The sequence below is a fragment of the Nelumbo nucifera genome, chromosome 2, assembly GCF_055504915.1.
Source record: "Nelumbo nucifera cultivar China Antique chromosome 2, China Antique-T2T, whole genome shotgun sequence".
In the NCBI taxonomy this organism is placed as follows: Eukaryota; Viridiplantae; Streptophyta; class Magnoliopsida; order Proteales; family Nelumbonaceae; genus Nelumbo; species Nelumbo nucifera.
This window is the reverse complement of record NC_142650.1, coordinates 36,618,349-36,639,770: the sequence shown is the minus strand read 5'-3', so window position 1 is coordinate 36,639,770 and position 21,422 is coordinate 36,618,349. Positions and strand designations below refer to the sequence as shown.

Here is a 21,422-nt window from a genome sequence, read left to right as displayed (position 1 = left end):
TGGACTAATGCAATGAAGCACATTTTTGTTGCACTTGTTGCCTCAATCTATTATCTATGTTTTCTCTCTTTTTTTATTTTTCTAATGGTGGGGCTCAATGCATCAAGTTGTTTGATCACATTTACAACATAGTAGAAGGATAGTATGGTTAGCCTCAGACCTAACTAGACCGAGGTCATCACCTGTGACCTGGTTTAGCTGTGGCCAAGGCCTTTTGATCTAGTTAGGATGTAGGACCATAATGTATCTGAGTAAGATTGAGTGCCATCTGAACTAAGGTGGCCGAAAAACTTTCGAGCTCTCAATCCCTAGGGTTTGACTAAGTGAGGAACCTTGGTTGGGCGGGGATGTTCGTGAGCTTGTCCAAGGCTCATCGACCAATTGACCGTGGTTTTCAATCAACTCTACTCCCCATAGCACCAAGCTAGAGAGTCGAGTTCATGGGTTCTTAGCCGAGCAGGGCAATGCAGACACCATGTTGAGTGGTTGAAGTTGGTTGTTATCGAGCCATGGGTGGTTGACACACCATTCTTGTAGTTGGTGCTCAATGTGTGTAGTGTCGTTAGTGTTCAACAATATCATCAAGTTTGGGAACACATTGAGAGGTAAAAACTTTGATTGCTTGATAGTAAAAAGATTTGCATAGACTTTAATCGCCATCAAGCTTGCCTCCATTCATTAATAATACATTCTCAATTTAGCAAAATTCCAACTCTGAGGTATGGGACAGTTGTTGAGGTCTTTTAGTTGGTAGGAGCTTGGCCCAAGCACCTTGCTGATCTGGTATGATGAATTTCTGGAGTATGAGGTCTCTTGTCTTGAATTACCTGTTGCAAACCCAAGCAACCTCCACTATGATTATTGTCTTGGACCTAAAAGTGAGGTTGAAGGGAGTTTCCCCAATTGCAGTTCTTGGCATGGTGTGATATGCTCAAAGGACACTTGGCAACTCTTTAACCCATCTTTCTTTAGCTTGGTGCAGACATGTCTTCAAGCCATGCAACATGGTGCAATTGGTGACTTCAATCTAGTTGTTGCTTTGCGGGTAGTAGACCGCGATGGTGCAATGTTTGATGCCAAGCTTTTTGTAGTAATATCCAAATTTTATGCCTATGAACTGGGGTCTATTGTTCGTGATCAAGACATGGAGGATACCAAAGTGACAAATGATGGACCAACAAAAGAACCTTTATGCATTTTTTATTGTGATCTATACTAGGGGCTCAACCTTAATCCACTTGGTAAAGTAGTCGATGGTGATAAGAAGAGTGTTTTTGGTTGGTTGTAGGAGGAAATACACAAAGGATGTCCATCCCCCACAAGCCTCAACATGTGTTGCACCAACCTCTTGGGTGAGGTGGAGTCTAGTGATGTGCCTCAAATTTTGCTTTATTGTTGGAAACCTTGAAGTCAAATCTAAGGGCATACTCTAGGGCGATGTTGTTTGGCTCGAGGAGGAGGAGGCCGGCACCGCTCCCTTGTTGATTTGAGGAGCCATCTATATGAAGAGTCCAAGCCGATGGCTACTCAGTGGGCTCTAAGGTAGAGAATGTGCATTCGACTACGAAGTTGGTCAAGATCGAGGCCTTGATGGCTGGCCAAGGTGCATAATTGAGGTCAAATTCATAAGTTCTATGCTCTACTCAAATGCCTAGAGGTCTTAGGCTTCTATAACACTTTCTTGAGGTGCTAGTCAGTGAAGATGTGGATGTTGTGAGCCTAGACGTAAGGTCGAGGTCACTAGCTCCAAAGAAACTTTCTCTAGGTTCGGTAATTCGATCTCTGCATTTAAGTATACCTTACTGGTGTAATAGATGGATCTTTATATGTCATCATTTTCCTTAATGAGGACAGAGCTAACCACCTTGTCGCCAACTAAGGTGTACAACTCATCTCCAAGGCTCGACATAATAGGCAAGGGAAACGAGCTTAGATACTACTTTAGCTACTAGAAGGCTTGTTCACACTCTTCAGTCCACTGGCAGTGTTTCACTTTCTTGAGCACCTTAAAGAATGGGAGGCATTGGTCTGCAAACTTGGACATGAATTTATTGAGTACAGCGATTTGACTTATGAGGCATTGTACATTCTTGTGAGTCTAAGGAGAAAACATATCTAGGACGGATTTGATCATTTTTTAGGTTGGTCTTTATCCCCCTTTGGGTTACCATGAATCCTAGGAATTTACCTGAGCTAACTTCGAAAGTACACTTGGTCATATTCAACTTCATTTGGTATTGCTAGAGCAAGCTGAAGACTTTCTCAAGGTCTAATAAGTGTTGTTTCGTCTCCAATTACACATTTTAGTCCATTTGTTTTCCTCTCTCTTAGAGTCCAATATTGTCAACTCAAAATGAACAAAAGCAAGGGCGCTCATTATGTCATATGGTTTTACTAGTTAATTAGCCCATTAGGTCATCCAACTTGTATGAACTATCAAATAACTAGAACCCAGAAAGCTCACTCACTGGGTGGAATTGCCTTGTTTTAGTGTTATGCTTTTTGTATCAATGGTTATTAGTTAATATGCTGCGGTGTTAATTGTGTATTAATCCATATTCGATTTTACAAACTAATACACAATTGTCATAGGTCTTGAACTCTTATAGAAGGTCTTTGATGGAGGAGTCGTTTCTCCAAAGCACTTCCGTCATGCCAGTCCTTTATAGGCATTTTTCCCTCTCCCTTACTTTTTCTTGTTTGTGTGGAGGTTTCCCTTCTCATAAGAAGCTAGGTCCACTCATGTGTTGGGTTTCCTTACCCATCACGTAAATAAGTTATTTGAAATTCAAATAGAAAATGCTCGGACTCTTGGCATTATCTTACTTGTGAGAAAGAGACAAAAAGGAAAAGGAACCTCTTTTTGTTTTGTTGCTAGTGTTGTGTAAAGAAACTTTTGAAATCCATATGTTGGGTATTACTCTTAGTTAAGAAGAGAATACAAGAAAGAGCAAGGGTTTTTCTCTTAGAGTTGGAAGAATACAAGCATCCTTTTACACGAGAAGAATACAACATTGGGTTGAATTTGTGAGCATCATTTTACAACTCTATTTATTCATGCAGTTCTCCATTTTTCTCTTGTAATTCACTTGGTAATGAGTTTGTTTATAGTATTAGTTGTTAAAGAGATTATTGTGCCTCATTATTATTGTTGATAGTGTAAGAAATTTGAATTTTGAACCCATGCTTTTTACCCTAAGGGGTTTTTCACATAAATCTTGGTGTCCCTTATTATCGCTTGCATTATGCTTTGATTATTGAGATATTATCTAAAATTCACCATGACTTTTTTGCATTTCTCTTAAATTTACCACAACTTTTCAAAATCCCCATAGAGCCCCATGTCAGTAATTTGTCATTAAATGACAAAAGGTTTTGATAAATTTCCAATGGTAACTGAACCATAACTAGAGATACCTCTCTCTCTCTCTCTCTCTCTCCTCCCTCTTTCCCCTCTCTCCCCCTTCTTATTTTCCCCTCCCTCTTCCCCTCTTTCTCCTCCTTCCTCTTCTCTACCTAGCAAAACACAAAGGACTCTCCCTATTGGTCCTCATCTTGCTACGTAGTATTAGTCTTTCTTGCCCAAAAGATTTTGGATGAGGAAACGAGGGCCTTGCAATATCTTTTTATGGATGCTTTGCACTATGATATATTGGCTGTGGTATCTTCTCTTATAGTAATCAAGTACATCTCCCTTGGTTTCTAATGACATGGTTAAGACTAAAACCTCAAGTGTTGTACAATCAACAATTGTGGCGTGCAAATATCTTTCCCCAGGGAATCTGGATACCATGCGAAGTGAGTTTACAATCCATGTAATGTAAAGTAAGGAAAAAATAGATTTGATGCCCAGGTATTGGGGTGGGTAAGGATGCAAATGGATCATATCGGATTTAAATCGGGATATTCAAACCCGGTCTAAAACATTGTAGATCCAATTGGATCTCAGACATGGTGATTTGAATTCGAATCCGATCAAGATATCGGATACCCGCATATGATCCGATCCGATTTAATATTAAAAAAAATAATAAATTATTAAAAGGAAAAGAAAATATTGCTATTTAAATAAAGAAAAACAAAAAATACAAGTATTTTTTTAACTATTTTCATCGATATATACATGTCTTTATAAACAATAAATAATATAAAAAATTTACAATAATGTAATATAAATAACATATGCATCTATATATATCGGATCCTTTCGGATAAAATAGGGGTTGATCCAAATCCAATCTGATTTGAAAATCTAAAATAGGGATATCTGAATCTGACAATATAGGATTGGACTTCAGATCAGATCGAATCATAATCTGATCCATTTGCACCCCTTGAGGTGGGAGACTAAGTTCAGATTTATGGTGCTGTTTAATTTATGTTACCATAGAAGAAATCCCACTCCAGGCACATCTTGTCGATCTTGAACGATCTTGGTCCATTGATCAAGAGCATCACATGTTAGAAGTGAGAAATATTCAACTTTCACAAATCCCTATTCAAACATTACAAATCATACTGTGACTAATATAGACCCTAAGAAACTCATACTCAATCATCACAAACTAAAACCAAGGTTCAAAGTATTGAGATGCATAAAACGCAAAAATTGTGATCTACACATTTTACATGTATGATACACACTGATACAGTAATATTTTGCATGCACCTTGACTAAAATCACCATCTACAATGAGAAGCACAAAAAATTCAAATTAATTAACCATTTTAGACCAAATCAGGATATCTGGATAGCTAAGGAAGGCACTCATGAATCTGCTATAGTTCATCTCCTTAAGGCCTAACTAAAAACAAGATTATGACCACACCTTCAATGAGAATTTGACAACAAAAAAGAGGCTGTACTTATTCACAATCTGTCAACCAAACAGAAAGATGAAAATTTTCCAGTTTTAGTTAAGCAATCCATCACCTGATCTGATCCAACTTTTTGGAGCTCCAAAGAAAAAGTAGTGGTAAAGAGGGCATCAGGTACACGCATTTAGCACACAGACAACACGACAACTCAGACAAGTAGAGATTTTCTAAATTCTGCCACCTTATTGACTATCAAGAATCATCACATGATACTAAGTATTACGACCAAACCTTTAGAACTATTAAAGCCACAACTCAAGAAATTACAAATTTAATTTATAATCTGGGGTCCATTGGGTTGCCTGGAAAATGAGGTTTTCATACCTTAACAAGTTCAAGAAATTTCCAAAAGCCCATCTGTATAGGAAGTAATGCTCCACTTTTCCTTCCATCTTTCTTCAAAAAGAGAATGTTGACTGAGGTTTAAAAAATAAGAACTAATGATGTAGGTTGATATTCCCTTCCATAATTTTGTTTGAATTTCAGGTACTACTCCCTCCTGAAAGTTGAAAATCAAGAGGCGCTACTTGGTGGGAAAGCATTAAATATTAAGTTAGAAGAAGAGAGAGAATTAAAGAAACAGTTGGGAGAGCAATAGAACAGGTAGATGACAAAGCAGAACATGCTTTCTTGCTCATCTTTTTGAAGATTTGCAGGCTTTTAGCGCACCACGCCTACCTGTTCCCCCTCTCACCACTTGCAAACAAAATATTAAACTATATAATATGGAAGCTTTCCCTTCATTTGTTGGTTGCATCTTTTTTATTCTTCTTGGATTAATTATTATTTTGGTAAAAGTTAACTATTTTTAAGTTGTGTTTGCTGTTTCTACTTAAAAATTGTTTTGGATTGATTGATATTAATTGGCACAGAACTGATATTTGAGGCTGTTTATGGTTAAAACTGGTTATTACCCAATATTGGTCCTAGCTATCTTTCTTTGTTTTTTTTAAGGTTACACAACGTATGATAACCCATCCTCCAACCCAGGTGCAGGCGAGATTAGATCTTTAGTCTCCACTACAACCAGCTGATTGACACCTTACAATTGGTCCTAGCTATTGAGTGGAGGATCTTCATCTTTGGTGTGACAACCCAAGGTTTTACCATTACAAGTAATGACCCATTCTTTATTGTGGAAACAAACATATATACATTAAAAAATCATGTGGGAGGCTGTTTGTACAAATGCCAAATTGACGATTTTTGCTCCAAGTTGAATGAATCTAATCCTTGTAAGATGAAATGACTCTTATATGTGATATAACAATACATACATATCCCACCAATATGTATTAATCAACCCAAAACGTTTTAAAAACAGAAATGGTATCAAACTAAACCTTAGTTTTGCTTGATAAGAGCTTTCCAAAATATAAACCATGGATTAATGGAGTTTGAAAAAGGTCCTTTCATTTTGGAAAACTGATCCAAATTTGTGCGTTTATAGTTGACTTGGAAAATGAAGATCCAGAATCTGGACTAAATTTACACCGCGCTGCCCTTAATTTGATGATGATAACTTTTGCATGAGTAATCTCTGAAGGCTTGAAATTTCAAATGCTCTTTCCAGCTTCTCTAGATTTGGTTTTTGTTATTTTGGCTTAGGGCTGACTCTATTAGTGGCGCCTTATCAGACATTTTTCCAAGTTTGACCCAAGTGTGATGACCTAAGCCTGACCCTAGGGCAGTCTTTTGTTCTCCATAGTCCATACACTCTCTAGAAAAATGCTACAGCTTGCCATTTGAAAAGATATTTCGAATGAGAGAAAGAGAGAGAGAGAGGATTTGAAGTGGGGTTTAGCCTATTTTTGTTATGGGTAAGTCTTAGATTTCGGCTAATCTACAAGGGATTTTGTATTGGTCTATTGTCTTGGAGGTAAGAGAATTTTCTTTCTATCAACCTGCCTTATCTATTTTGGCTGGATTTGGTCAGGCAACTCTTTGTCTATGGCTCTTGACTCAAGGAATGTCTTCTGAAATATACATTACAGACTGTATGGGTCCGGCTGCTGCCTTACATTTTAGGTCAAGGCCAAACATCTAAGTCCACAAGCTTCAAGGCATGTTCTGGATGAAAGCCAATGGCAGGACCCATTGCCGTATATGTCCAAGAACTCTGCCCAAGAAGCCAAACCCTCTTTAAGATTCCTCAACAAGCAGCTCAACCTATCCTCTTAAGCACTTGTGTCCAGACAAGAGAATGAGAAACTAATCTTCCTCTGAAAAACATGAGTCACTCAGAACCCATGCATAGAGTCAACTTAGGCTGCGTTTGGAAAGAGTGCAAATGTCAGTTCAGTGCAAATATGCACTCTGGTTCAATTTTGTTAGACTCAGTTTGGAAGGAGTATAAATGCAAATATGTAGAGTACAAAACCTTATATTTTATATTATTTTGTATGCATTTGCACTGTACATATTTGCATTTGTACTCTATCCAAACTAATCCTAACATAGTGTTTGACAAGAAAGCATTTGTGTATTGACAACGACAGAAAATTCAAATTCCAAGGTTTGTTTACACCCAGAATGAGACGTAATTTTATATCAAAGGCTGTGTTTGGAAATGATGCAAATATATAGAGTGTAAAATGGTCCATGTAAAATTGGGTTAGTTTTACATTGACAAATTATACTTTCTTACCAAACAGACTTTTAGGAAATTTGCTTGGATGCAGACTAGTATACTAATGTAATCCTAAACACATGTATTGTATGGATGAGAAGGAGAAGACAATGACTAGTTGTTTGAAAGGGAGATGATCAAGTGCTGGAATGAAAGCAATTGGATGGTTAAATTTGTTTAGGGGCTAATGCCCTCATAATGGAACAAAAAGCTCTCCCAAGGGATGCAAACTAGTATGTACATTGATGTAATCCTAAACACATGTATTGCAAGGATGAAAAGGAGAAGACAAGGAAGAACTGACTGAAACTCTGAAATGGAGTTGGGTGATGGAACAATGGAAGCAATTGGATGGTTAAGCTTGTTTAAGGGCTGATGATGTCCCCTTAGTGGGAAGCAAAAATTCTCCCAAGAGAGCCATTCATGTGGACAAAAATAAGTTATCTGGTAACTGTGGGACAAAATGATAACTTGGGCTGAAATTTGATCCCAGTAGATAAGCACTGATTAAATTTTACAGAGTTCTAAAGATGAATTAAAACATAATTAATCCAAAGTTAGATTGCTTAGACATTGATAGAACTTCTATTCTGCCACTAGGGATCCCCGTGTTGTCAATGCTATTTCATAATTAGATCAGGTATGCTTTTTGAGACATTGGCTAGCACTCCTTATTGGGCCATTTCTGTGCACCCAAGTTGATCCTAACGGCCCATATAGTAAATTGGCCCAGCTCTACTGCTTAAAGTGATAGTCCATACATGTATTAACGTCATGATACAGTTGAAGATCCTTCTTCTTGGACAGAGCAGAATGACAATCTCACAGAAATCCTGGTACAAAATTTGGCCTTGTAATCCTAACCAACATTCAGTAGCAAATCACACCTAATTAACTGACATTATATGTCAACCCCAATGACTGTGAAGTCATTTCATTAATTTGCGGTTGTTGTATAGTCCTGATTCAATTTGATAATATCCACAGTTGCAACAAATTTGAGTGGTTTTCTTTAAAAATTGAAAGCATTATAAAGGATAGAAAGGTCTTTTAATTGATTTTGTCAAAGAGAACAGTATCTTTTTAACAAGGAGGTTTAAGTCCTCTAATTATAAGTATTTATGAGAAACCTCGGGGGAGGTTTAGGCCTTTTACCCTAAAATTTAAGATCAAGTTGACACTTGCATTAACTACTAGGGGTGCAAGTTGGGTATCCGATTTGAAGAATTTATGCTATGTTTAACCTTAACCTGCGTCTTTTGGGCCTGGCCCATTTAAACCTTAATAAATCTCAACCCCAATCTGTTGGAGTTGTAACCCTAAACACCACAAAAGAATGATAATTTTACTACCTTCCACTCAAAAAGCTAAATTACCATCTACTTTTCCGATTAAAATACCTCTCAAACCCTCTAAAATACTTAGCCTCTTCTTGGGAAGAGTGCAAATACAAAATTGATTTAGTTTTGCATTGATAAATTTTACCTTCTTGTCAAATGGTTTTTAGTTGTTATGGGTGCAAATTCGAACCGGCATTTGCACTCTTATCAAATGGAGCCTTAGAGTGCCTCTATCCTGTAGTTCCATTTAACATACTTAAAGCTGCTAAGAGTCAAAGACCCCAAAAGAACAGGCTGCCGCACCCAATTCAATACAAGAACAATACAAGATGAAGCAGGTGCAGGTTATATCCTTGACTTTATTTGTGGGTGCATGCCTTTTTGTTCAATTTCATTCGTTAGGCTTATTGGCTTTTTTCTCTTTTAGTTATATTCTATGTTTTTTAATGAACTTTTTAGCCTCTATTCGATTGTAGTTCAAATCCGAATCAAATACAAATTTTTCATCCAGTTCAATTTTCGCATAATTGCATCTATTTGTTTGTAATTATAATTTGCACTCTTATCTGATATAACATTCATACTTTTGGTCTTCTTTGTACTCACTTGCAGTGCAAATTTTGCATGTAGTCAAAAATTAATGCAAAATTTGTATTACCTTTTTACTGTAAAAAGAATTTTGCTTCTTACCTCACTGTAAAATAAATATCCTTACTCTTGTATCTATTCTATTTCATATAAAAAGGTGGAGACCATATTATTGTACTTCCTAATCTACTTGTTACAAACAAATAAACTGAAGTCAAATATGAAACTAAGGCTCAGTTTAGAAAGAGTATAAATACAAATATGTAAGGTATAAATACATACAAAATAATACAAAATTCAAAATTTTGTACCCTACAAATTTATATTTATATTTCTTCCAAACCGAGCCTAAGGTAGACCAGAATTTAAACACAGCCTATTTGCACTCCCATGCATTCATATCAGTGCAAGTGAAATTTGCACTACAAACAGAAAGAGCCTTAGTAACTAGGGAAAAGTACAATAAAATGCAATACATTCCTAGGCACAAAATTTATAGTTGCTGGAGTTCACTTTCACTCCCAAACTTATCAATGGGTCGAGCATACTCAAACCAAGCCAACCCAATTATATAAGGTCCGAGACTGCATTATGTTTCTTATTATAATTGGGTTGGGTTGGCTCTGGTTGTTTTGAACCGACGATTTATAAAATTTGATATACTAGTGTAAGAGTAAGGGCACATATTATGCACGTATATAAGTAAAGGGTAAAGATATAAGTTCATGTTATATAATCAAATTCAAAATTTTATGACTTTCACAAAAATCAAAAAAAAGCATCAACAATTCAACATTATATTAATATAAATGTATATTGAATACTTATTTTTCTCTTTCACCATAAAAGCATCTATACATAGTTGTAATATCATCATAATTATGATGCCCAAATGTGTTAATTTAACAAATAAGTAGTAATTTTCTTTAAAAAAAATTAAAAACATTATTCTAATAGGGGCTTCACTCATGATTGGTCACTTAGCCATGTTCTTACCAAATTCAGACCGTATAGGGTCTGGTTCGAACTGATTCTGCACATTTAGGTCAGGACATGGTTTACCCTGACCCATTACATTTTGGGCTGACGATGAGGTCATGTTGCGTATCGGATCCAGGCAGGGGTGCTCAGGATGAACGCTTGCTTCCTTAATTGAAGAAGCAAAATTGAACTCAGTTGTTTTGTCTCTTTTCCACGTGGTAAGAATGATTCCACCATCATCCATGGGTTTGTCACCTGTGGTCTTACGTGGCCAAATAGATCGCCTTGTTGCAGATCAGAACCTTTGAAATGGAAGCACATTCTCTGTATATATAATTTGGGCCATTGGATGTGTGAATTTCATCCAAAGGTCTGTTAATTTTCTGAGAATTTCAATGGACAAATTATTGTGCAGCATGTGGAATTCTTCTGAAAATTTTAGAGCCAACGGTTAAGATTTGTCTTGGGCAATGTATTTGGCCACATCAAATTGTTTGAGACTCGCCTTGTAGTCCTGCTAGTGACATCTCGTTTTCATCCAACGTTGGAATGCTTCAGAAGTTTAATGGTGTATTGCTCCATCCTGCTCTGTTGCAGGCCTACCTACCGTCCCAACCGGCCTGCTACAACGTAGGGCCGAATTGGGATCTGCTCCTCACAGCACGCCTTGCACCAGCCTCACAATTATGTTCCACCCTGTATTAGGAACATCTCTCCATGAGTAATAAATACAAGTACAAGAGATATTCTCAATGTGCAATCAGGACATGATGTGAGGCGCGTTCTGTGAAGAATAGATCCGGATTTAGGAGGGCCGTGCAGTAGGCCAACGTTGCTAACTTCATGGCCCAGTACTACAAATCTTACATCTAAACTAGTGGATTAGTGGATTAGTGACAGGGCGCACACAGGGCCCACTAGCACACAAAGACAATGTGAATAGCCTGCATTCCTGTGATTTGAATTCATGCTTCTTCAATCCAAGGAATGCTCAACATTGAGGCGATAAGCACATCTAATGATCTAATTTTGAATTTAAGGCTGCATTTGGTTGCAGCGCAATTTTATTTGCATTGGTATAAATGCATGGGAATGCAAATTCTCGTTTAATTTTGTTTTGTGTTTTATTCTACTTCATGCCTTAATTTGCTTCATTTGTAGAGCAATCTAATAAAATAAGCTAAATTTTAAAATAAAAATAGGTCAGAATTTACACTCAAATCATTTGCATTGCTCTGATTTTGCATTACAACCAAGCACAGCAAGGTTCAGATTGGAATGAATGCATGGGGCCCACATCTTTTACGGTGAGGCCCATGAATTTATTACTTCCGTGGAACCTTCCACAGCCCGCTGAACAGATAAAGCATTCAGCTATCTGAATTCAAATATATAATATAATTTGTAGCAGTAGTGTGTTATGGTGGAATATGCTCATGCACTTGGCCCAGATTTGGGCTCCACTACAACTTAATAGACTCCATTTGGGAAGAGTACAAATACACAAGTTTTGTATTTGTAAATGTTTGTAAATGTTTGTAAATGTTTTTCAAATACCATATACAAAAGTTTTGCATTGTACATGTTTGTAATGTTTGCATTTGTACTCTTTCCAAACTGAAAATACTGTATTCAAGACATGGTTTTCAAACCATCATTGACCCAAATAGCTGAACCATTCTGTTATGGACGCATTCGTGGGGAAGAAGTACCGCCGCCGGCAGCAGCAGTAACGTGGGACCCTCATCAGATTATCTAGCTAGCCACAGTTCATCTTACCTTATCCTTATCTTATCTGCTTTCTTACTCTTATCTTATCTGTTCCAATAAGGAGTAGTATAGAGTCTGATTTATTTTAGGGAGTTTTTATCCTTCTTGAGTAGGGAGTCTTATCTAGGAGTCTTATCTATCTTATCTGTAAGCAGTTTAGTTATCAATGACTCTTACCTCTTGCAATCTCCTATTTAAGGAGCTGAAATTATTGAATAAAGATATCAAATTTCCAGTCAAGAAAGAGAGTAAAATGAGAGTTCGGTGATCTCTTGGACAAATCACCCTCTAGGACGCCAAGATAGGTTCAACTAGGAAGGGGAGGAATAAGGGAAAACATGAGTTTTTCCCCGTGGACCGACCCGTGACGAGATCCTACGCCCGAGCCCATAACATTTTGGTATCAGAGCCAACCGTCATGGGAGATCTGGAGCAGCTATCATCCAGGGTCCACGAACTGGAGCATAGGCTCATGGAAACCAACGTAGAGGTTCGTAAGGTCAAAGACAATGTCTGAGAGCTGCGACACTTGCTGGAATCATATTTCTCTAACAAGGAGAGGAATCCAGAAGGGGCTGTAACCACAAACAGCTGCCGACCAGACTTGACGGAGTCGTCCGGCGAACAGCAAGTCGTCACCCCGGTAGCCGCGGTCGTTCCCAAGTACAGCAGGTTAGAGTTCCCTTCATACAACGGCGCCGGAGATCCTTTGGGATGGTTGTACAAATGCGAGCAATTCTTCCGCAACCAACGGACAGGGGACAACGACAAGGTAAGCTTGGCCGCATTCCACATGACAGAGGAGGCGCAGCTCTGATTTTATAAATTGGAGCAAGAGGAACCCGGGCTCAGTTGGACCCAATTCAAATCCTATTGCCTCCTCAAGTTTGGACCCTCATTGACGAACAACCCATTAGGTGAACTGATCAACCTCAATACCATATACCAAGTGTTGCACTGAACATATATGTATTTGCAGTTTGGCACCCTTCCCAAACTGAGCATGGCACAATTCAAGTGCAAATACAAATATGCACAGTGCAAAACTTTGTATACGCCTGTGGGTAGTTTCAAATGCTTTTAAAGGGAATATCACTTTGGAGACAAGTGAGTATTCGACAACATGGTTTTTGAGAGTTCAGACGTTAATCCAGTGCTACCAAACACTATGGCTCAGTTTGGAAGGTACAGTACACATATATACAAAATAATACAAAATGTGAGATTTTGCACTCTACATATTTGTATTTGTACTCATTCCAAACTGAGCCTATCTGATTGTATAGGGATCTATACTCTTAGAGAGTCACTTTTTAGATTTTACGTCTACCTCCATCAAGAGTATCCCAAAAATTTGATATACAAGAAAACGAGAGAGAGAGAGAGTTGAATATCCAATCCGATAGTATATTTGTAGTTGTATCCAAAATAATGAACCTGCCTCTCATCAAGTTAGGATCAAATACCAGGAGTTGCAACTAACGAAACATATGGTATTAAGATTTTGAAGACTGAAGAATTAGCACAATTGTATAATTCTGTTTTCTGATGCTGCTCTTACTAGATTAATAAACAAGAATTGATAAGAGTTCATGCTTTTTGGTTATGCCTGTAGAGTTGTAGGGCAGTAATGTCTTTATTTATATTGTTGTTAGTGTCAGTAAGTTAAGTTAGTTATTTCTGTTATTATTGTAAGTTGCTGACATGTTATGTTAGTAGGGGCAATATTGTAAGTGTACATTTTTAAATCTTATATATATATATATATATACTGAGTGGGGCGGCAAGCCTATTCACTCTCAACTCTGAAATCTTTCTCTTCGACTTCTCTCTTCTCTCTCTCTCTCTCTTTTCCAATCTCTGTTTTGAATTCTCATCTAGAGTAGAACTGATCTCAGTCTCTACTAGACAAGTAAGCCCAATAGGTAAAATGCCACCAAAATCCAAGCATTGGCATATTTCGTATAGATGTTATATTTGGAACTAATAGAAAGCTTGCAAAAAATACAACTTCATTAGGCAATGAACATCCATACTTCAGAAGTATTGTACCATGGGATCAGTACAACAATCTCAGTAATTCCTTATAATCTGTGACACCGAAGAGTATGTCCCTAGGATTGCACCGATAATTCCCAATGCAGCTATACCAATGCTCAGAGTAACCTGATTAAGACAAACAGTAAGAAGAGATGAATATGTATAGATTCACAACCAAAAAGATAAGAACCAATTCAAACATTAGCTTCATCATCAATCATGTTTTTGAAAGTTGGAATGAATATCTCATTCAATTGGACATGTAGATCAGCTAACTATAGCAGATTTCTTGAAAAGATCAGAAGTGGACAAAGAGGATCTATATTTCAAAGCTCCACACCATTGAGGTTACTGAATAGATCATGGACCAGTTAACTGAAACAGTCGGTGCTCACTAGTTGGATAACCAATCCTGTTGGCTTTTAAAAAATACCAAACCAAAATAAAACTGAATCAATTTGGTTAACCAGTTGACCAGTTCGGTTAACAAGTATATATAATATAAATACTATAAATGCATATTATATAGAATAAATCTCAGTTGGTTCAGTTAACCACGGGTTTTTTCTAGGTTAACCAAAAACTGAGCTGGTACCTTTGGTTTGCTTTTTCCCATTCAAATTTTGGCAAAAGCTAAGCCCAAGCCCAAACCATGAACAGGTCTGTGTGTGTGTGTGTGGCTTTCTTTAACTATGTACTCTTTGAAGAAATCTCTCCCTCCTCATCATTAATATAATCTCAATCACAATTTATTCAAGATGAGAAGATAAGAAAATGCTGAATTACAAGTAACTCTATGGTTTTGTTTTAGTCTACCTGCACTGGTGTTGCTTTCTTGACAATCTTTATGAAAAATAGAGCTGGCATTATAACTGCCTGCACAAGAGCAGTAAAACCAACAAAAAAAGATCAACAGTTTACAATAAATCATCATTCTCAATATATTTGAATTTTTCAATATTTTCCATGCAGTAGTAACAGATAAAAACAAAAGTATTAATGACAAATAATGATGTTCAGGTTCCAGATATAGAGAAGTTAAAAACAAAAATTTAATGCAATAGACATAAACCAATATAACAAATAACGAACATGCATTCTCTAATATTAGTATCCAGCACATAATGATAAAAAAGGACCAAATTTAAGCATTTTACACCAAGATTAATATAGTCACAATGAAATACATAAAGATTTAGAAATAAAAATAAAAAGAACAAAAAGGAGAAGATGAAAAAAGAGGAAGAAGAGACTAATAACACCAAGCAAATCCTAAACCCATAGTGTATGCTAACTGTAAAAGACCAAAACCTGAAACCCCTGGGTGTACATTATATATGCAACACTAGTAACACTAAGCAAATCCTAAACCCATCTACAAATCCAAAACATGAAATCCTTCGATGCTTCATAACTCCATCTTGCTGAAATTAGCTAATCATGTAATAAACAAATATAGGACTGTTGAAAGCATGCTTTTCAATGTAACGGTAATATACATACTAGATCAAGGACATATTTGTCACATTGGTTATATTTCATAATTGAGGGTAGATCTGTCATTTTATTGTGTTGTATTGCACTAATATAAAGCTAATGAAGTAGGATACAATCCCAAGACTGAAGCAGAACTCTGTGTAGTAGTAGAGGGAGCAAAGAGTATCAAAAGCCTATGAATCAAAGGAACATCAATTTAAGGGGATTCAATAAGGAAACCCAACAAGGGAGGTAAAAGGCATATCGAGAGCACTCAATGCCACAGTGGTTTGGATACCAAGGTCTGAAAATGCTTTGGTAGATTCTCTAGTAAAGCAAGGAGCAATAAGGAAACCATCTGTTCTAGGGAATAGTCCCCCAGGGGTGGGAGTTGTAATTTTTGCAATGAATGTATTGGTGTATGCTAACTGTAGCAAACCACCATTGTGGGTGCTACTTTGGAAATTTGTAAATAATTTTAATCTTCAATAAAGTTATTCTATTGTCTTTCAAAAGAGTTCCATCTCTCTTGATTCGGCCCAGCATTTCTTATGCTGTTGGTGTGGTGAGTCCATGTTTGCATCAGCCTAGGATTCCTCGTATGCCTAACAGACTATTGAGTCACTCAAAAGATACTACTAGAAGTGGTAATTTGTAATCTTCACATGTTCATCTTAGACTTTAAGCTTGAATTTTTTTTTTATCAATAACACCATCTTCATTAAATTAAAAGAAAAGAGGGAATATGGATACAAAAGGGGAGATAAAATAACTTAGCTCCCCAAAAACAGAAAACAAAGGGAATGCAAAGAAGAAAAATTAAAAACTAGCCCAAAAAGCACTCCCTTTCAGGCTACTTGTATTTTTTTAAGGTAACTTTTTATAAGACAGTATTCTACTATCTAGTTCAGACTACTATTTTTACTTGTGCGGTATGGGCAAGGAAGGTGTTAAGTACCTAATCATTCATTGCAGTTTCACTCACCAAATATAGCACCATGTTCCCCTGTTGTTCAGGGTTCAATGTATGGAACCTGTTAAGAGTATGCAAGAAGAAGTCTATGTTGTCTCAAGGGTATTTCAACCTTTCTTCTCTTTTGTATTTGGGCACCCATGTAAGGGAAATCTTGTATTTCGCTCATCTAGTATGAATACTTTGTTTTTGGAAACACCATTTGTCAGAGCACCTCCTATAGAACCAGAAAGGGGCTACATGGATCAGGGGGTAGCACGTCCCCAGAAATCAAAACAGGTGATTACACTTAGAGGCCTAGGAATGGAGCTGAAAGATGCTTAATTGATGTGTGCATAGTTAGCTAGCCAGTCTGCAGCAATATTTCCTTCTCTGTAGATGTGATGAACTCAATGTTCCCTCTAATCTCTCCCTTAAAGCGATGCACTCTTCAATAATTGGACGCACTCTCCACGGGGGGCTGGAAATCCTTTTCAGCCTATCAATAACTAGCTTTGAATCTCCTTAGTATGTACCTGTTAGGAAAGTTAAGAATAAGATTGTGGGCCACCCACGCAGCCCACGCTTCAGCTACATTGGTTGTAGTTTCTCCTAGCTTCTAAGCCTTGAAATCCAAAATATGCCCAGGTGATCCCTGGCAACACAAGCAACTAAGCAGTCCCCATTGATACACGAGGCATCAAAATTAATTTTAATAGCCTCAAACTCAGGACTATTCCATCTAACAGGAAGAACTTCCTTCTTTCTCAAACTACTTTGATCTCCATCATTCACCCCTTGGATCTCCAAAAACGCATTAAAAGCCCTTTCAATGATAATATAGGGAGGCACACTCCTATTTTTGAAAACACATTCGTTGTGATTCTTCCAAAGTTGCCAGAGGAGGAGTGTAAATTTCTCCTTTCTATATGAGCCACCCGGATCCATTCCATTATTACTCGAGATGAGATTCCACCAATCACAAATATTACCATTGAAGTCATTGGGAATCCAGAGGGAGTCTTTAGCAATATTCAATACTTGTTTAGCAATAGGGCAATTTATAAAAATGTGGTTTGTGTCTTTTTCCTCTCCACACATCACACAGGAACCATCAATATTCAGCCCTCTCAAAATTAGCATGTTCTTTGTGGGCAGCTTTAGGTTGAGAAGCAAGAATAAGAAATATTTGTACTTTGGAGGGGTTTTCATACCCACCACTTTTTTGGAACCATTTCAATTTCCAGGGTTATTGCAATTCATAATGCAAGCTTCATTGTAGGCTGATTTAATGGAAAAACTGCCATCCTGGTTGGGTCTCCAAATTTGTTTGTCTCTAGTATCACTAGACGGGATAAAAATTGCCTTAATTTTATTCCAAGCTGAAACAGGGACCAAACTGCAAATTTTTTGCTTTATCCCATGTGAGTTTCTCCTTGTTAATTACCTCACTAACTTTGAGATTAATATCAGTAAATGGTACCTCTATTTACCTCATAACAAAGGGTCCCCCATCAACCCAGTTATCCAGCCAGAATCTGGTTGTGTTATCATTGCCAATGATAACACCAATACCACATTTAATAAGGTCTCTAGATGAAAGAATGTCTTTCCATGCCCAAGAATAACCCTTTGTTGTCTAGGTCCCAAAAATCCTTCTTAGGTATTTCTGTCTTACAACCTGGACCAAGAGATTATCCTCTTCATTCAAAATTCTCCAGCCAAGTTTGGCCAAGTTAGCTTGGCTAGTCCACCAAAGATTCCTCAATCCCATTCCTCCCCACTGTTTTGAAGTACAAACTCTGTTCCAGTTAACCAAATGTATAAGCTTTTATCGTTACTACTTTTCCAAAGAAACTCTCTTTGCTTCTTGTCCATCTCCTCTATGGTATTTTTGGGAATTTTGAAGGCCCTCATGATATACTAAGGGATCATACTTGTCGAAGACTTGAGGAGTGTGATCTTTTCTGCATGAGACAACGTGTTTCTTTTCCACCCAGCAAGTCCTTTCTCGATCTTCTCATTTAGGAAATTAAAGGTCTTCTTACAATACCTGTTAAAGGAGACTAGGGCTCCTAAATAAAGATCATTTTTATTGCCTAGTGGAATTTTCGAAATTCTTGACAAAACTTTTTGTAATCTTGGATGAATATTCTTTGATATGATGATGCTTGACTTAGTGAAGTTAGGAGCCTGGCCAGAGGCCTTTACAAATTTATCCAATATATCTTTGATAGTCAGGCAAGCTTGAATGTTGGCCCTTGCAAAGATTAGACAATCATCTGCATATTGAAGGATTGGGATGCACAGGCCATATCTCGAGGCTTTACATCTAATAAGTTTCCCATGACTATGGGAGACTTCCTGCAAATTCCTTGTTAAGGCTTCGGCACAAAGCACAAAAAGATGAGGAGATAGTGGGTCTCCTTATCTAATTCCTCGAGAGGGTATGAGTTCCTTGAAAGGAACACCATTAATAAGGATCTGGTATGAAACCAACTTGATACATTTTTTTTTGAAAAGGTAAGGTAATTTATTAAAACAAGAACCAGGACAAAGGAGCCTAGGCCATTAGAGGCTGCCTAGAGCCATCACAAATTACAGATACAACCAGTTCTGATATGTAAACAACAGACTCAAATTCTGATTTTTAAACACCTCCGTTGCCGACACCTAGGACAGAACCCAACCAATCTATTTGGGTTGGAAACCATATCTCCTAAGGCTACCCACAATAAAACTCCAATCAAGTCTATCATAAGCTTTCTCCATATCAATCTTACAAGCCATAGCCCCAGTCTTAACTTTCTTATTATTCATTGAATGGAGAATTTCATGGGCAATCAGAACATTGTCAATGATTTGCCTACCGAGATGAAGGCACTCTAGAAAGGGGAAATGATGTCGTCCAAGAAGGGCTTAATTCTATCAAGAAGAATCCTAGCAATGATTTTATAGATAACATTACAGAGGCTTATAGGTCTGAACTTGTTAACCGAGTCTGCATTCTCAGACTTTGGGATGATAGTGATAAATGCTTTGTTTAAAATTCTATTCATCTTTCCCGAGTGAAAAATGTTTTAATCACATTACAAATAGAATGACCAATGATGGGCCAAAATTTTTTAAAGAAAATAACATTCAGCCCATCAGGCCATGGGGCTTTCAAATCCTTCATAGAGTAGAGAGTTGATTTAATCTCTTCATCAGTCACCTCTCAGATGCTGGAATAGTTTTGTTCATTAGAAATACATCGACTTATTATCCCAACAAAATTATCAATTCCCTCCACATCCACAACTTTGAATCTATCTTCAAATTTACTATAGATATGTTCAGCAATCTTCTTTTGGTCATATATATATTGACCATCTTCATCTTTAATTTTAACTATTTTATTTTGGTTCCTTCTAATGGTTGTTGAGGTATGAAAGAAAGTGTTGTTTCTATCCCCAAGCTTAATCCAATCAATTCTTGACTTTTGGGCCCAGTATATTTCCTCATGGGCTAAAATAGCATTTAGCCTCTTATGGAGAGCCATTTCAAAATTCACTAGAATCATGTTACCTGGATAACCAACTGTCGTCAGACTATTGCCAAATGACATCAGTAGTCCGTACAAGTGGCAGCAACAACCCTTCAATCTGGTACAGTTCAAATCACCCTGATTTTAGGGATTTGATGGTATGAGGTTCATAGCCATTTGAAGTTTCTACTATTTGTTATGACTTTTCCAAGCGAAAATCCACAAAAACAAAAAATTGAATTCAATAATGTAGTTGTTTCTGCACTGTAGGAGTGTAGAAATGGGAAAGCCCAATACATAGCATAAAGAGAGGAATGAACCAATTACCAGGACCACGTCAAAGGGGGCACACGGGCACCAGAAGGTACATCACGATTAAGCAATTCTATTGATTCCACTTATCATGTTCAGCAGTGCATGTCTTTGGTTCTTTTATTGCTCCATTTATGTAACCAATTACCAATCTTGCCCCTAGCTGTGATGTACAATTTCATCTCTTTGGATTTCTACCAACGAGGGGAATAATGGTCATTGGGAAATTCATATGGTCTATGCTACTATTCAATCCTCCTTGTTCAGATGTAACACCTGAAGTAGCACTGTCATCAAAAACCATTGTAACAGCACCCTCACACTAGATTTCTCACAAAAAAACACTGTTGTACCTCTAGATAGCACCCTTCCAAGGGATCAAAGTACTAGATTCTCAAGGGGAAAAATCACACACCTTCAAAAACTGATCAGGGCACCTCCAAGTCTGGGAAAACACAGTACTATACCAATTCAGACCCCACGATTGCTTCACAGCACCAGTTAGAGATCCCACGATTGCTTAACAGCACAAGTCCACAAATGTCACTACACCAATAGGTCATACTAGACCTGCTGAGGGCATCTTCCTCATTAGAACAAGATCATACGATCTACAGAAGGTTTCTTATTTCCTTCACTGCATCCGATCACCAAGTTTCTGGGTTTTCTTGGCACAACCAAGAGAAAGAACAGGAATGGAGAGACCTATGAGTTTCTCAAATCGAATCAGTAGCTTGTAGTTGTCTTTCTGTCCAAGAGAGCAAGAGAAAAGAAGGTAATGAAGTATCGATATGTTCTCAGGCCTTCAAGACCTGCTCTGGTACCATATTAACAGCAATAAAGTAAAACAGAGAAGAGAAGAAAGAATAGAGAAGAGAGAGAGGAAAAGAGAAGAGAGAATGAGGGCCAAAAAGATAGGATGGCAGCATC

The 21,422-nt window shown here is 37.4% G+C and overlaps 1 protein-coding gene across 1 annotated transcript in view; it reads right to left on the bottom strand.

Moving 5' to 3' along the window:
• Window positions 1-13,922: 13,922 nt before the first annotated feature.
• The window catches only part of LOC104612368 (Transmembrane amino acid transporter family protein), a 42,562-nt gene continuing 35,062 nt past the window's right edge, over window positions 13,923-21,422 (bottom strand). The window contains exons 11-12 of the mRNA XM_088898197.1: window positions 15,043-15,102; window positions 13,923-14,352 (exon numbers count right to left, since the gene is read on the bottom strand). Of these exons, the coding sequence (XP_088754323.1) occupies window positions 14,260-14,352; window positions 15,043-15,102 (153 nt within the window). The 3' untranslated portion in view covers window positions 13,923-14,259. The remainder of the gene's footprint in view (window positions 14,353-15,042; window positions 15,103-21,422) is intronic.